The sequence below is a fragment of the Phyllobates terribilis genome, unplaced genomic scaffold (assembly GCF_046119375.1).
Source record: "Phyllobates terribilis strain yellow unplaced genomic scaffold, ASM4611937v1 Scaffold_11__3_contigs__length_659146591, whole genome shotgun sequence".
Taxonomy (NCBI): domain Eukaryota; kingdom Metazoa; phylum Chordata; class Amphibia; order Anura; family Dendrobatidae; genus Phyllobates; species Phyllobates terribilis.
In genome coordinates, this window is record NW_027362771.1 from 396,939,370 (window position 1) to 396,954,662 (window position 15,293).

Sequence of the window (15,293 nt, forward strand, 5' to 3'; positions counted from 1 at the left end):
CTGCTAATAAGATATTAATCACGCATATATGAAATCAATAAAATTACATAAGCCCCCAAATTAAACAGGGGTCTCAAACACGCGGGCCCTGAGGCTGCTTAATGTGGCCCGCAGGCACCAGAGCCCCCATAATGATTGCGGCCTGGTCCTGAGGGCCGCCCAAGTCCGTGGTTCTTTTCAGTTCAATGTTCTACAAGTTAGGGACCAGCATGAGCTATTACTACAAGATGGGGGACCAGGATGGAGGACATTACTACAAGATGGAGGACCAGGATTGGTACATTACCACGAGATGGGGAAACTACTACAAGATGGGGATATTACTATAATAAGTTGGTCAGAATTACCAAATGGTGCAAATTATAAGAAAAAAAAATCACTGTGTGTGGCCAATTAGGGGACACAAAAGGGAAGTAAAAATTGTAAAAACGGTAAAACTGTACCATAGCCCATAAAATGAATGCCATGTAAAAGAAGAAAATAAAAAAGCCAAAAATGTTTAAAAAAAAATGATCCAAAAGTTGTATAGAACAAACCATATGATATCATTAAGAATTTCATATCATCCTGCAAAAAATGCGGCCCTTCAAATTCACATTTTTTTTTCTATGTGCGGCCCATATACTTAGCCGAGTTTGAGACCCCTGCTATATAAGATAACAATAATGTGTTCATAATAAATCCAAAAGCATAGGTAGTAATTTATATAAAGTGCCAGTGCAAATAAATAAATACCTGCTCAAATATAATAAATAACTCATATACATATCATACTAATGGGCAGTGTAAACCATAAGGCATAGCATAACTGATATCAATACCCTATTGAGGGACCATATATTCGAAGCAGGAGCGAAACGGCTTTGGAGTGGTGTGAGGGGGTCGTGGTATGTCCTAATATTATCTTTTTATCATCCTTCCTTTGCTGCTATTGCTTGAATATATGATCCCTCAATAGGGTACTGATATCAGTTATGCTATGCCTTATGGTGTAAACTGCCCATTAGTATGATATGTATATTGGTTATTTATTATATTTGAGTGGGTAGTTATTTATTTGCACTGGCACTTTATATAAATTACTACCCATACTTTTGGATTTATTATGAACACATTAATATTATCTTATATAGATTAATTTTGTTTAATTTGGGGGCATATGTAATTTTATTGATTTCATATATGCGTGATTAATATCTTATTAGCAGCATTTGCTTATGAGAAGGTTTATTATATGTATACCCATCTTTTTGGGGGGATACCCTTCCCCCTCCTGAGCTGTTTTGTTTTTAATATGTCTTTAGTCTTGTGGTGTTTTTATATTTGATTGTTGAATAAAATATATTGAATTATTCTTGATAATATTACCTTTGTGGTTCCTTATTATACCTTCTTGTTGGTTTGTGTCTTGAGAAGTAGTCTTCAGTCTACTCTAAAACATCGATATGCTCTAAAAACAGATAAACTTGGTCTAAATGCCTCCATATACAGGGTTGTCCAAAAGTAGGTGGACAGAAAGTGTAACAAGGTTATGAAGGGGGAGATTTATCAAACATGGTGTAAAGTGAAACTGGCTCAGTTGCCCTTAGCAACCAATCAGATTCCACTTTTCATTCCTCACAGACTCTTTGGAAAATGAAAGGTGGAATCTGATTGGTTGCTAAGGGCAGCTGAGCCAGTTTCACAGATCTAGTTTTCACAGATAGATCTCCCCCAAATCTGTTTTCTTTTCAAATAATTCAGATAACACATAATGGCAAATAATTTAAATACAGATCAAAGAAAATGGATTTTAACAGAGTATTGGAAATCTCAAAATGCTGAAACCGTTAGAGCAAAATTGGGTTGAAACATTTGGTACTCAAGCCCCAAAGAGACAAACCATTTACCGCATTTGTGACAAATTCAATGCCACTGGCTCAATCCTTAATGCTCCAAAAACTGGTCGACCCGAAACATTCTGTACAGAAGATAATAAACAACTTGTTGCTGAAACATTTGTTCATAGTTCAAAAAAGTCCATCAGAAGAGCCTCTTTGGAATTGGGAATTTCACGAGCTTCTATCATGCGAATACTGAAATCTATTGGGTGGAAAGCTTATCATCCACGTCTAATTCATGGTTTATTGGAGGATGATCCAGACAGGCGGCTGCAATTTAGTGAGATTATGCTTAATGAAATTGAAGAAAATTTTAGATAACATTATGTGGAGTGATGAAGCTTCTTTCAAATTATCCGGCCATATTAACAGACATAATTGTATTTACTGGTACAATGAGAACATGCATTTAACATTAGAGCAACAACTAAATGAGCCTGGTGTCAATGTTTGGGGTGGTATTTCAAGTTTTGGTGTTTTAGGACCAATATTTTTTGATGGAACAGTCACAGGAGATAAGTATCTCGAAATTCTAATGAATCAAGTTGTTCCCCAGTTACAGCAACAGCCTAATTCAAATGACCTTTATTTCCAACAAGATGGGGCCCCTCCACATTATTCAATAGTAGTCCGCGAGTATCTTGATGAAACATTTCCTAATAAATGGATTGGCCGGCACGTTCACCAGACTTGACCCCAATGGATTTTTTCTTTTGGGGAGTACTCAAGGACAAAGTTTATAGTCGAAAACCAAAAAGTGTCAGTGATTTGAAAAATTACATAAGAGATGCATTTCAAGAAATTAATACCCAAAGAGACTTGTGCAAAAAAGTTTGTCGAAGCGTAAGAGGCAGACTTCAAAGCTCTGCAAATTGTAATGGAAAACAGTTTGAGCACCTGCGTTGATAAAATTTAAGGGCTTTTGTATTATTGTTCAGAATAAAATTTAATTGTCAATGTTATGCTTGTGTTAGTAAATATAATTTTATATATAAATCAAAATAAATGATGTTATTTTCTGGCCACCTACTTTTGGACCACCCTGTACATTAGACTATAGGCAGCCAAACTCGCTGACATTGGCCGACAATCTAGTGTGAATAAGGTCCTCCTAACCAGGGCTGTGAAGATGGGTCCATTATGGTGGAGTCGGAATAAAATGGACCGACTCCGAAAATATATAATAAATCGGGTACATTAGTACAATGCAGGATGTGCTGTGTTTCCATAAGAATTTGGTAAAATTATGAAATGTCCTATAAATGTATGTTCTGTTTCTGATCTAAGGATCTCGGCTTTTAGTGGAGATGAATCCGTGCTGCATTTTATGTAGATGCTCAGTAATGAGGCAGGGCTGTGGAGTCGGAGGCATAGTCGGATGTCAGGGAAATTGAGGAGTCGGAGGTTTGGCCTACCGACTCCACAACCCTGCTCCTAACTCTCTCAGATAGATGATGTCCGGGACATGTGGGGGGTGTATTATAAGGTTCAGACACTGTAAATTTTAACGGTCTACCCTCTACACTAGAGCAGTTTAGCAGTGGCTTTCTCAGATCTCCGTTTCAAAAAAAACACATGAAAAATCGATTGAGCGAAACATTCTTATGTATGGCATAGTTCGGACAGATAGCCAACAAGCTCTTGGTTATCAGCTATCTTATATGTATGGCCCGCTTAAAGGGTTGTTCTTAACTTGTCTTCAGGATCGCATCTGTGGATGCAGAAATCGGGCCAGCATCAGAGAAGTGCTTAAAGCTCTATAGCAAAGAGACTGAGCACTGCGCTCCTTGTCTATGAGGCATGACACCTTTGATGGACTGCAGTGATTACCTGCAAGCACTGTGTGCTGCGGGGTTTCGCCGGTATGAGACCCGGTAACAAAGGGTATGTATGCGTTATACATACCCCGGCCTGTGGGCATGGCCGCGCTCTCCATATCTCCATACACTTGTTTTCAATGAGGCCGCGCCTTCTTGTCGGACGCCCCCACTGGCCATCCAGGTCACTAGACGGGGCGTGGCCTCGCTCCATACAAGTGTATGGAGCGAGACGGTGCTGAATGGCCAGGGCCATGTATAACTTATACATACCCTCCATTACCGGGTCTGAAACTGGCGAATCCCCGCAGTGCACAGTGCGTGTGCTGTGGGGATTCATAAGTCTGCAGTCACACAGAGTGACAGCAGACCTAACACTTGACCGGACAACCCCTTTAAGCTTGCATGTGCTCTCACTAATACATTACGGGTCCAAGCAAGAGACCACTTGTATGATGTCCATAGAGTGCTATCATAATAATTACCTGAGGTATTCCTCTTCTTTCAGCCTTTTGGCTGCCTGTGTGGATCTCTTTATCTGCAAGTCCAATCTATGAAGGAAGTCTTTGGCAGATAGCTCTTCATCTTGTGTAACCACAGGCCGGCCTGTTCCAGGAGAGGTGGGCGGAGAGGTAGGATTTGCTGGAGGTGACACCTCTTCTTCAACCAGCGCACTACTGTCCTCTGGACAGTCATTTTCTGGCGAGTCCAACAAGTTAAGTCCGTTAAATAGAGAGGGCTTCTCTGATATAACTGGGATATTTAGTGACTTCCTCAGGAAAATACAATCAGTAGAAAACAGTTTGTTAGCCCTTTTCACCTGTTCCATCTGAAAAATAATGGAGAAAACAATACGGAATTACCATTTATTGCAGAATCATATGTAACTTTAAAGTGTACCTATATGATCAGTTTTTTTTTGCTTTTTTTTTTTAATATGTTGTAAATGCTGAAACGATTTGCAGTAGAGGTCCGGATCATAAGAGTCCCACTGATCGCTCAACAGACTGCTTGTAAGCGCTCAGCCCCTGTATGCGAGTGTACACACAGCCTTGTACGGGCTCATTAGAAAGTCTACCAGCCTGTATACTGATCTGTGCGCGAGTATCACTTCCTGTGGCAGAAGACCAATGCCATGGCAAGCTACTGTTTCTCCGTCATGCCATAGCTGGCCATTCAGGATATATGGGTTTTCCAGGATTCAATAGGAATTATCTGCGTAAAAATAACTAGATGGGCATTACTTATCCATGTGGCTCCAGTCTTGCCTTCCTTCTGCTGCTCCCAGTGTTTGTTGATATGACTGCCGCCATCACATCACAACTACAGCACATGCCTGCTGCAACCAATCACTGTGCTCAATAGTCTTGTGCCATTGTCTACATTGGCATCACCACAGAGCCCAGTGAATAACTTGAGCAGTTAACTTCAGCTGTAGTTGTAGCGTCACTGCTGCTGCCATGTCAATTAAGAAGTAATTAAACCAAGCTCCCTATGACCCCCCACACATTGCTTCTAACGAAAATACCGATAATAAAGAGCATCTACGCATGGACATGAAATGCCCTATTTTTAGTCCATATAATGTAGCTCTTCACATCCATATTTCAATACACTCGTCTGTGTGAGCCCTTATCCAAAAGTGAGGAAACAAACAAAAAAAAAAAGCATTGGGCTTCATCTCAGCACAGGAACATACAATTAGGCTGTGTGCCCACGATGCGCTTTTTAAGCGTTTCCGCAGCGGCAAAAACACTGCAGAAACACTTAAAAAACGCATGGTAGAAGGCCTGCCATGTTCCCCAATGATAATCCGCATGTGCTGTGCACATGCTGCGGAAATTTCTGCTGTGGATTATCATTGCGGAAAAAAACGCAGCACTACCAATTATTTTGCGGAAGTGCTGCGTTTTCGCCGCCATTGACTTGCATTAGAACGCGCCAATTCCGCAAGACTGCATCTGTACTTGCGTAATTGGCGCGTTCTAATGTGCGGATGGTACCCGGGTGTAGATGAGAGGAGAGTCTCATCCACACCCAGGTACCATTAAAAAAAATCTGTAAAAAAAAGAATAAAATAAAAAATAAATATATACGTACCTTCCGGCGGCCCGCGCTGCGCTCCTCCTTGCTTCCCGGCACTTCACGATGGAATGAAGGACCTGCGCTGACGTCAAAGTCATGTGACGGGTCACGCGACGCTGACGTCGGCAGGTCCTTCAATCCACCGCTGCGGACAAGGGAGAAAGGAGTGAAGCAGGACATCGGGGGCCATCGGAGGGCAAGTATACATTTATTTTTAACCATTCTTTGGGGTCACACTATATAAATCCATGCTGTTTGCATGGATTTATATAGTGTGACCAAGTTGACAAGCACTTTCCAAGTGATGCTAAAATCGCTTGGAAAGCGCTTGTCAACCCACATGCGGAAATGCATGTGAAGAACGCTTCACATCCGCATGTCCCTGGCAGGAAAAACGCATGTACAATCCGCATGCGTTTTTTTCTGCCAGGGAGATGACGAAACGCTCAGGAAAAAATCCAGAACATTTCTGCATCGTGGGCACATAGCCTTAGGTCCATATATATTTGAACAGAGACAACATTTTTCTAATTTTGGTTCTAGACATTACCGCAATGAATTTTAAACAAAACAATTCAGATGCAGTTGAAGTTCAGACTTTTAGCTTTCATTTGAGGGTATCCACTTTTTAATTGGATGAAGGGTTTAGGAGTTTCAGCTCCTTAACATGTGCCACCCTGTTTTTAAAGGGACCAAAAGTAATTGGACAATTGACTCTAAGGCTATTTCATTGGCAGGTGTGGGCAATCCCTTCGTTATGTCATTCTCAATTAAGCAGATAAAAGGCCTGGAGTTGATTTGAGGTGCGGTGCTTGCATTTGAAAGGTTTTGCTGTGAAGTAAACATGCGGTCAAAGGAGCTCTCCATGCAGGTGAAACAAGCCATCCTTAAGCTGCAAAAACAGAAAAAACCCATCCGAGAAATTGCTACAATATTAGGAGTGGCAAAATCTACAGTTTGGTACATCCTGATAAAGAAAGCACTGATGAACTCATCAATGCAAAAAGACCTGGGCGCCCACGGAAGACAACAGTGGTGGATGATCGCAGAATAATCTCCATGGTGAAGAAAAACCCCTTCACAACAGCCAACCAAGTGAAAAACACTCTCCAGGAGGTAGGCGTATCAATATCCAAATCTATCATAAAGAGAAGACTGCATGAAAGTAAATACAGAGGGTTCACTGCACGGTGCAAGTCACTCATAAGCATCAAGAATAAAAAGGCTAGACTGGACTTTGCTAAAAAACATCTAAAATAGCCAGCACAGTTCTGGAAGAACATTCTTTGGACAGATGAAACCAAGATCAACCTCTACCAGAATGATGGAAAGAGAAAAGCATGGCGAAGGTGTGGTACAGCTCATGATCCAAAGCATACCACATCATCTGTAAAACACGGTGGAGGCAGTGTGATGGCTTGGGCATGCATGGCTGCCAGAGGCACTGGGTCACTAGTGTTTATTGATGATGTGACACAGGACAGAAGCAGCCGAATGAATTCTGATGTATTCAGAGCCATACTGTGTGCTCAGATCCAGCCAAATGTAGCCAAACTGATTGGTCGTCGTTTTATATTACAGATGGACAATGACCCAAAACATAAGGCCAAAGCAACCCAGGAGTTTATTAAAGCAAAGAAGTGGAATATTCTTGATTGGCCAAGTCAGTCACCTGATCTCAACCCAATTGAGCATGCATTTCACTTGTTAAAGACTAAACTTCAGACATAAAGGCCCACAAACAAACAGCAACTGAAAACTACCACAGTGAAGGTCTGGCAGAGCATCAAAAAGGAGGAAACACAGCGTCTGGTGATGTCCATGAGTTCAAGACGTCAGGCAGTCCTTGCCAACAAAGGGTTTTCAACCAAGTACTAGAAATGAACATTTTATTTACATTTATTTAATCTGTCCAATTACTTTTGGTCCCTTTAAAAACAGGGTGGCACATGTTAAGGAGCTGAAACTCCTAAACCCTTCATCCAATTTTAATGTGGATACCCTCAAATGAAAGCTGAAAGTCTGAACTTTAACTGCATCTGAATTGTTTTGTTTAAAATTCATTGTGGTAATGTCTAGAACCAAAATTAGAAAAATGTTGTCTTTGCCCAAATATATATGGACCTAACTGTATTTTACTTCCAAGATCTATTGATTAAAATGTACAAAGTTCCACAATATGTAAAAAAAAAAAAAAAATGTTCCTGTGCTGAGATAATTTTATAAATGTGCCCCTGCTGTGTACTGTGTAATGGCCGTGTCTGACTGTACAGGAACATGGTCTGATCATACCACATCTCCTGGGCAGGGGAGGAAGCAAAAGAGGATACAGACAGGTCAGCGTGGGATTGCCAATGCTGCTTTCTGTAACAAAACTTTTCCCTGCAGGTTTAAAGATATATTTTACATCACAGAAAGAATCAGCTGCAATGCCATGCTGTTCTGGTCTGTATCCTCTCTTTTCATTCATCCCCTGGCAGGAGCTTTGCTATTTTCAGATCATGAACTGGAGCAGCTCTGCACGGTCAGACACAGCCATTACACAGTACACAGCAGGGGCCCATTTATAACATTATCTCACCACAGGAAGAGTTTTTTTTTTTTTTTTTTTTTTTAACACATTCAATTGTGCAGCTTGTTTTTACTCCAATATTTAATAATTAAAATGTACTTCGTTTGTGGGAAAACCCCTTTAAGCAAATTAAGTTTTTTAATTAAGTAAATTCACAAAATCCCCATAATAACCACTGGCTAAAAGAGTGGAACATAGGACAAAAATGACAGCTTGAAGCTGTATGTTTGACTGTGACATGAAAATAAAAAGCAGACCTGAAAGACGACCCATCACCAAACCGAAAGTGGACAGTTTTGAATATATTTTATTTCCAAAGCTCCTGAGTATTTAATTTTTATTTTTTAAATCCGCCATACGGTTCCTGAGGTATGGGGCCTTTATATTTGGTGCTAGTGTCTATGACCATTTCCAAGGCTCCTGTGATTGTCGGTGTGTCTTTAGGCTGCCATGCATTATTATCCTGTGAACCACGCCCCTTTAGTAAAGACTAACAAATAGCACTAAATAAAAAGGCCCATATCTCTGCAACCGTAAGGCGGATTTAAAAAACAAAACACATAGCAGAATACTCAAGGGAGTAGCGTTAATAAAATGAGAGCAAAAATATGGCCACTTCTGACCTAGTGGCAAGGCCTCTTTAAAAGTACACCCTTCCCATTTTTCAGTTAAAAAAAAAAAAAGTTCTAAAATCAATTTAATTACCTTTAGTATGCCTTAAAAGTCAAAGCTCAATTTTTCTTCAAATCGACTGGTTGCCTGCAGTCCCCACTAGGGGGAGATCGCATACACTAGGGATTTTAGAAGACCACTTACTGAATACCTTGTCATTCAAAGCTGGACTGTGAACATTGTCCTGGACAATAATACCATTGACACATGGATCTCTGCCTGGTTATGTGGCGCAAATTGGGTTTTTCTCAACTTTACTGATTTGTGAGTGGAATTGGAGGGTGGGACAATCTCTTTAGGCATGACAGTCACAGCAGGTCAACTTTTCCCGAAGTATCTGCCTGCCCCCTTCATCTGCTGTATTCTATCACCAGAGGTGCCATCAGTCTGCAGGAAATGGTCTAACTACGCCTTTATGGCCGATTTATTAGCGGTTAGGGATTGGTAGAGGGGCTTTTTGTAGGGTCTTTTTAGTTTGTGGCACACATCTAGAAAAAAAAAAGGCAAAAACCTGCAGCTGGAGAAGGGTGAGAGGGCGTTCAAATGAGCACTTGTGTTTCCTTCTGTGGCCTTGGATTTATCAGCATTTCTTCCTTTAAAGTACTGTACTTAATAGAACAAGATTTATAGCTTATTGTGGCTTTGAACTCCCTGAATGATGATGACATGTAGGGGCATGTTGCTCTTTTTGTCTCCCACCAAAATGGAAAGTTATTTACTGCTGTCAACATGAAACTTGAGGAACGCTCAGAAACCGAAAATCCTACACCTGAGTGCACAATGATAAGAACCGCAGGACTGACAGAACAAAATCAGCACCTCCTGGAAAATACTTGACAAGTCTGAGGGAAAAGCAAGTAAGATCTTCAGCACTAACGGCCATGTAATGAATCCAAGAATACACAAGAAGTTCAAAAATACTACAGGTCACAGCCAAAATGACAGCAAGTGGCCCCTGCACCGAAAGCACAGCTCCTCCATAAGCAGCTTAATTACCAAGCAGTTTCATATAGATTCTCATTTGAAGTAGCTTTTTATTTTTAAAAGAGGTTTCCGCAACAACAAAATGTGTAGTAAACTACATTTCAATCTAGTTTTTGTGGATGCATAAAAAAGCAGGACACTGCTGGAACAGAGGCCATATGTAGTAAAAAGTGACTCCAGCTGTCTTGTTAGGGTGAATGGTTCCGTCGGGGGATCTTTTTGACTCCTTGCTTTTGGATATTCAGACAGAAAACACAATGCAAGTTCTGGGTAGAGCACAGGATAAATGGAACTTAGCCTTAAAAAAGGGTAAAAAAAAATATTTGTAAGCCCAAATTTGTCAAATAAAACGTAAAATTCATCCCATAAACAAGCGCCCACTTGGGTCCATCATCTTTCAATAGAAGAATAGGAGCTTCCCTTTTTCTGGTAGCACAAAAGCTACGTATGGAAAAGAGGCATAGCACTTCCCCCAGAAAAGTCCATCAAAATACATTCTCACAAAGCCAGATGGTCCGTCCTCCATTCTGAGCCCCACAGCATGTCCAAACAGCAGTTAGCGTACACAATGATGTAGTATGGATAACTCACTTGAAGAGAACCTTTCATCAGTTTGAGCATGCTAAATTGTCATATCATGGAGTAGTGACTTCACAGCTGAGGGAAACAGTTGTTATTTTTTAATTTCTCTTCTCCACTGCAGAGATAATACTTTTTAATGTTTAGGTTTATGCTATAGTATAAGTGGGTGTTACCAGAGATCTGTCTCTGGGGGTGTGTACTTCTTCCCCTCCATGAGGTTGACCAATCATAAGCAGCCAGTGTCATGCATGGGAGAAAAGAACAAAGCCCGCTCCTCATCACTGCAGCAACTGTGTAGAGATACAGAATAGCTTTGCTGCATCATTACAAACACTTCCAGAACTAATCTCATGGCCGTTAGTGTGGGGGAGAGCTGACAGCACTGTGATCTGGAAGTGTCTGTTACGGTTCAACAAAGCTGAGCTATGCATCTCTACACAGTAGCTGCAGAGATCAGTGAGGAGGTTGGTGGGTTCTTTTCTAAACTCTAAAATGTAGCAGGTGGCTTTATAGAGAAGGAGAGGATCAGTTACGTACTCCTCCAGTCTTAACTACATCACAAGTCAATAACAGACTCCTTGCGAGAACTGTCAATCAGAATCAGGGGAACTGCTCCAATTGAGTAAGTGTAACAGTGCACTGAGCCCTTGGTCATTTAAAGGATGCACTAAAGCATGGACTAAAACATTTTCAAAGTAACTACACAATCAAAATTATAGTGCAAGTATGATTTTTGTATGGTCTAAGCCCCCTAAATAATGGTTTAATTTGTGTTTTTTTTTCGGGTGACATACTCTTAAGTTTTCTGACATCCTAAAAAAATAAATGGATATTTGAAAGATCAAGTGGATGTAAAGTAGGCATATGGCAAAAGATTTTTAGTAACTTTCTATGTGGTATGACTATCTGGCTTAAGGGTATAAAAATTCTACATTTGAAAACTTTTCCAAATTTTCAGATATTTTTATAAATAAACAAAAAGAAAACAAAATCTTATCTACCAAAATTTATCACTAACAAAGTACAATGTGCTAATGACCTTTCGGCATTCAGAGTGGATATCCCTGTTATATCAGGGTCATATATATATATATATATATATATACATATATATATATATATATATATAGATGTGTAAAAAAAAAAGTTAGTGCTTTTCTTTCTATCTGTACTTGTTGCCATCATTAATATTTGACTGGTTATATATACTGAACAAAGTATTTAAAACATCTCACCTATTGGTCTTAATAAAACAGAGTCCGTGTGAAACGTGACCTGAGCTATAGTACAATCAGCTAACGCTGGGTTTACACTAGTGCTATTAATGGGACTATTCTATTCTGCATTAAGCTATGTGCACACGGAGAGTTTTTGACACATTTTCGCGGCGTTTTTTCCGCCACGGAAACGCTGCAAAAAATGCTCGTTAATAGGTCTGCCAGCTATAGCAATGCTAATCCTGATGTGCTGTGTAGAAATTTCCGCTCAGGATTAGCACTGCGGAAAAAACCACAGCATGACCATTATGCCCAACGTTTCGGAGTGTTTCCCATGCATTGACTTTAATTGAAACGCAAAAAACCCACAGGTATAATATTTATACCTGAGGATTTGCTGCGTTTCAATTAAAGCCAATGAGCGGGAAACGCTCCGGGACCGCGGTGCGGGTGTTACCCGGGTCGGGAGAGGAGGACTACAACTCCTCTCATGCGACCACCGCTCCCGCTGATAACAGGAGCAGTAGTTCTCCTCAACAGAGCCGGGAACCATCGGCAGTGAAAAAAAAAAAAAAAAAAAGTAAAAAATAAAAAAAAATCCTTATACTCACCTGTCCAGCGGGCCCCCGGAGTCCTCGGTCCTGAAGATCCTCTCCTCCCGACGGTATACTGCGGGGAGCGCGCTCACTCCCCGCAGTATACTGTGCTTCCAGGACCTGCGGTCACGTGAGCGATAAGCTGATTGCTCACATGACCTCACCGTGTGAGCATTCTGAAGAATGTTCCCAGGGTGATGGTGGTGAGAGCTCCCCGGGGCTGATCAGCTGATGAAACCCAGTGATCTCCTGCACAACAATGTACACTAGTGACAGGAGTGATTTTACACCCCTGTCAGTATACATTGCTGATGTCACTGCTGAAGTGACCCGGATCGCCGTGGGACAATCGCTGGCTGTACGTGGACGTTGACGGCGGACAGGTGAGGGATATGGTTGTTTGTTATTTTACGTTTATTTTTTCAGAAGACCGATGGCTTCACGGACCCGTACAATAATTAAAAAAAAAAAAAAAATTATGTTTTTTATTTCATTAGAATACCTTATTCTGGCCATGTCTTTTATTGAAAAAGCGGCGACCACTTTACTATGCAGTTAGTAATGGGGGCGTCTTATAGACGCCCTCTATTACTAACCTGGGCTTCACGTCAGCGGCCAATATAAGCCTGACGTGAACTCCAACCCCATTACCCCACTCGCCATCACTACAGGGGAGTGGGAAGAGCGGAGGCCAAGTGCCAGATTTGGCGCATCTTATGGAATGCGCCATTTCTGGGACTGTTGAGTGATATTAATAGCCGCGGAGGGGGCTAGTATTTATGGCCTCTTCCCTGGCTATTAATATCAGCCCACAGCTGTCTGTTTAGCCTTTGCTGGTTAGATTTTATAAGGGGACCCCATGTCAACTTCTTTCTGGGGTCCCCCTGTAATCTAGCCAGTAAAGGCTAAACAAACAGCTGTGGGTTCATATTAACCCCTTAAGGGCCTTGGGCTTTTCCATTTTAGTTTTTTGCTCCCCTTCTTCCCAGAGCCATAGCTTTTTTATTTTTCGGTCAATATGGCCATGTGAGGGCTTATTTTTTGTGGTACGAGTTGTACTTTTAAACGCCTTCACTGGTTTTACCATATTGTGTACAGGAAAACGGGAAAAAAATTCCAAGTGCAGTGAAATTGCAAAATAAAATGCAATTCCACAGTTGTTTTTTTTTACCACATTCACTGACTGCTAAAACTGACCTGACATTATTATTCTCGAGGTCATTACGAGTTGAAAGACACCAAACAAGTATAGGTGAAAGTGGTGAAAAAAAAATCCAAAGTTTGCTTAAAAAAAGAAAAAAAAAAAAAAGCGGCATTTTCCGAGACCCGTAGCGTCTCCACTTTTCATGATCTGGGGCCGGGTGAGGGCTTATTTTTTGTGTGCCGAGCTGACGTTTTTATTGATATCATTTTGGGATAAATCCGATGTTTTGATTGCCTATTACATTTTACTGCAATGTTGCGACAACAAAAAAAAACGTAATTCTGGCGTTTAGAATTTTTTTCCCGTTACGCCGTTTACCGATGAGATTAAATTCTTTTTTTATATTGATACATCGGTCGATTCTGAACTCTGCGATACCAAATATGTGTATGGGGATTTTTTAGTATTATTTTATTTTGAATGGGGAGAAAAGGGTGATTTAAACTTTTATATTTTTAAAACCATTTTTTTTTTTTTTTTTTTTTTACACTTTCTGCATGCTTCAATAGTCTCAGGAGATTAGAAGCTGCAGATTCCTGATCGTTTCTACTGCATACAGGCGACGAGCAGATCGCCTGTATGCAGGAGAAATTCTCCTGTGCTATAAGTGATGACCACTAGGTGGCGCTCATAGCTAGCGACACATGACAACCACAGGGGTCTGCTGCAGACCCCGGGTTGCCATACCTACCCATCACCTGCGATTACGTGATGGGCGGGGCTAAGGCCGCGCTTCCAGAGCGGCGCTGTTAAATGCCTCTGTCTGAGATTGACAGCGGCGTTTAACTGGTTAACAGCCGCGGGTGGATCGCAATTCCACCCGCGGCTATTGCGGGCACATGTCAGCTGCAGTAAGAATCAGAACCGGAGCCCTCACTGATCTGGGGGTGATGGCTTGGGGCGTACTAATAAACCCCAGGCTTTAAAGGGGTTAATAGCCAGGGAACATTGTTGGCTAATGGCCCCCTCCCTGGCTACTAATATCAGCCCCCAGCGGTTGGCTTTCCCTCTGCTGGTTATAAAAATGACGCCGGAGCCCACGCCATTTTTTTTTTTTTAAATTTTAGGCTCTGTGCCCATGATCAGGACGTAGCAGTGCTTTGGATTTTTCGCTGCGTCCAAAACGTTGCACTCTATTGAACGCAGGTAAATACACGTGTTCACGGAACCATGTGAATTACCGCATTCAATACATTCTAGTGGTCAAATTTCTGTTACAGAGACTAGTGACTCCGCAAGAGAATTTGACATGCTGCAGTCCTGAAAGACAAACCGCATGTCAGTCTCCATGGGTGATTCGCAGCCTCACAAGCACGCATAGTGGACATGGGATTTCTAGAGATCCCATCCACTATGCTGTAACATCTGGACGCTGTGGGATTGACACTGCATAAACAAGCAGCGGCTCCTGACCGTGGCCACGTACCCAAACTCACCCGCGGCATGTAAATTTCTGAAGCGGACACACTAGTCTCACCTGCAGATTTTGACCCATTGAAGTGTCATTATATGCAGTGGATTCACATGTACGGACAACAAAAGTGCGGCATTAGAACACCGCGTTTTGGACGCAACAAAAATATGCTGCGTCCAAAGCACTGGTGAGTGCTGATCGTGGAAACAAACAGCTGTGAGCTGTTATTAATGGCCAGGGACCATGTTTGCAAATGGCACCTTCCCAGGC

The 15,293-nt window shown here is 41.4% G+C and overlaps 1 protein-coding gene across 2 annotated transcripts in view; it reads right to left on the minus strand.

The window, feature by feature from the left end:
- LYSMD2 (LysM domain containing 2) overlaps positions 1-15,293 on the minus strand; it is a 46,259-nt gene that overhangs the window by 21,435 nt on the left and 9,531 nt on the right. Inside the window, exons 2-3 of one of the 2 annotated variants that reach the window (XM_073653039.1) lie at positions 4,183-4,526; positions 1,690-2,150 (exon numbers count right to left, since the gene is read on the minus strand). In XM_073653039.1, coding sequence (XP_073509140.1) covers positions 2,117-2,150; positions 4,183-4,526 — 378 coding nt within the window. In that variant the 3' untranslated portion in view covers positions 1,690-2,116. Of the gene's footprint in view, positions 1-1,689; positions 2,151-4,182; positions 4,527-15,293 lie in introns of those variants that run through there. The other variant, XM_073653038.1, reaches the window with a different exon arrangement.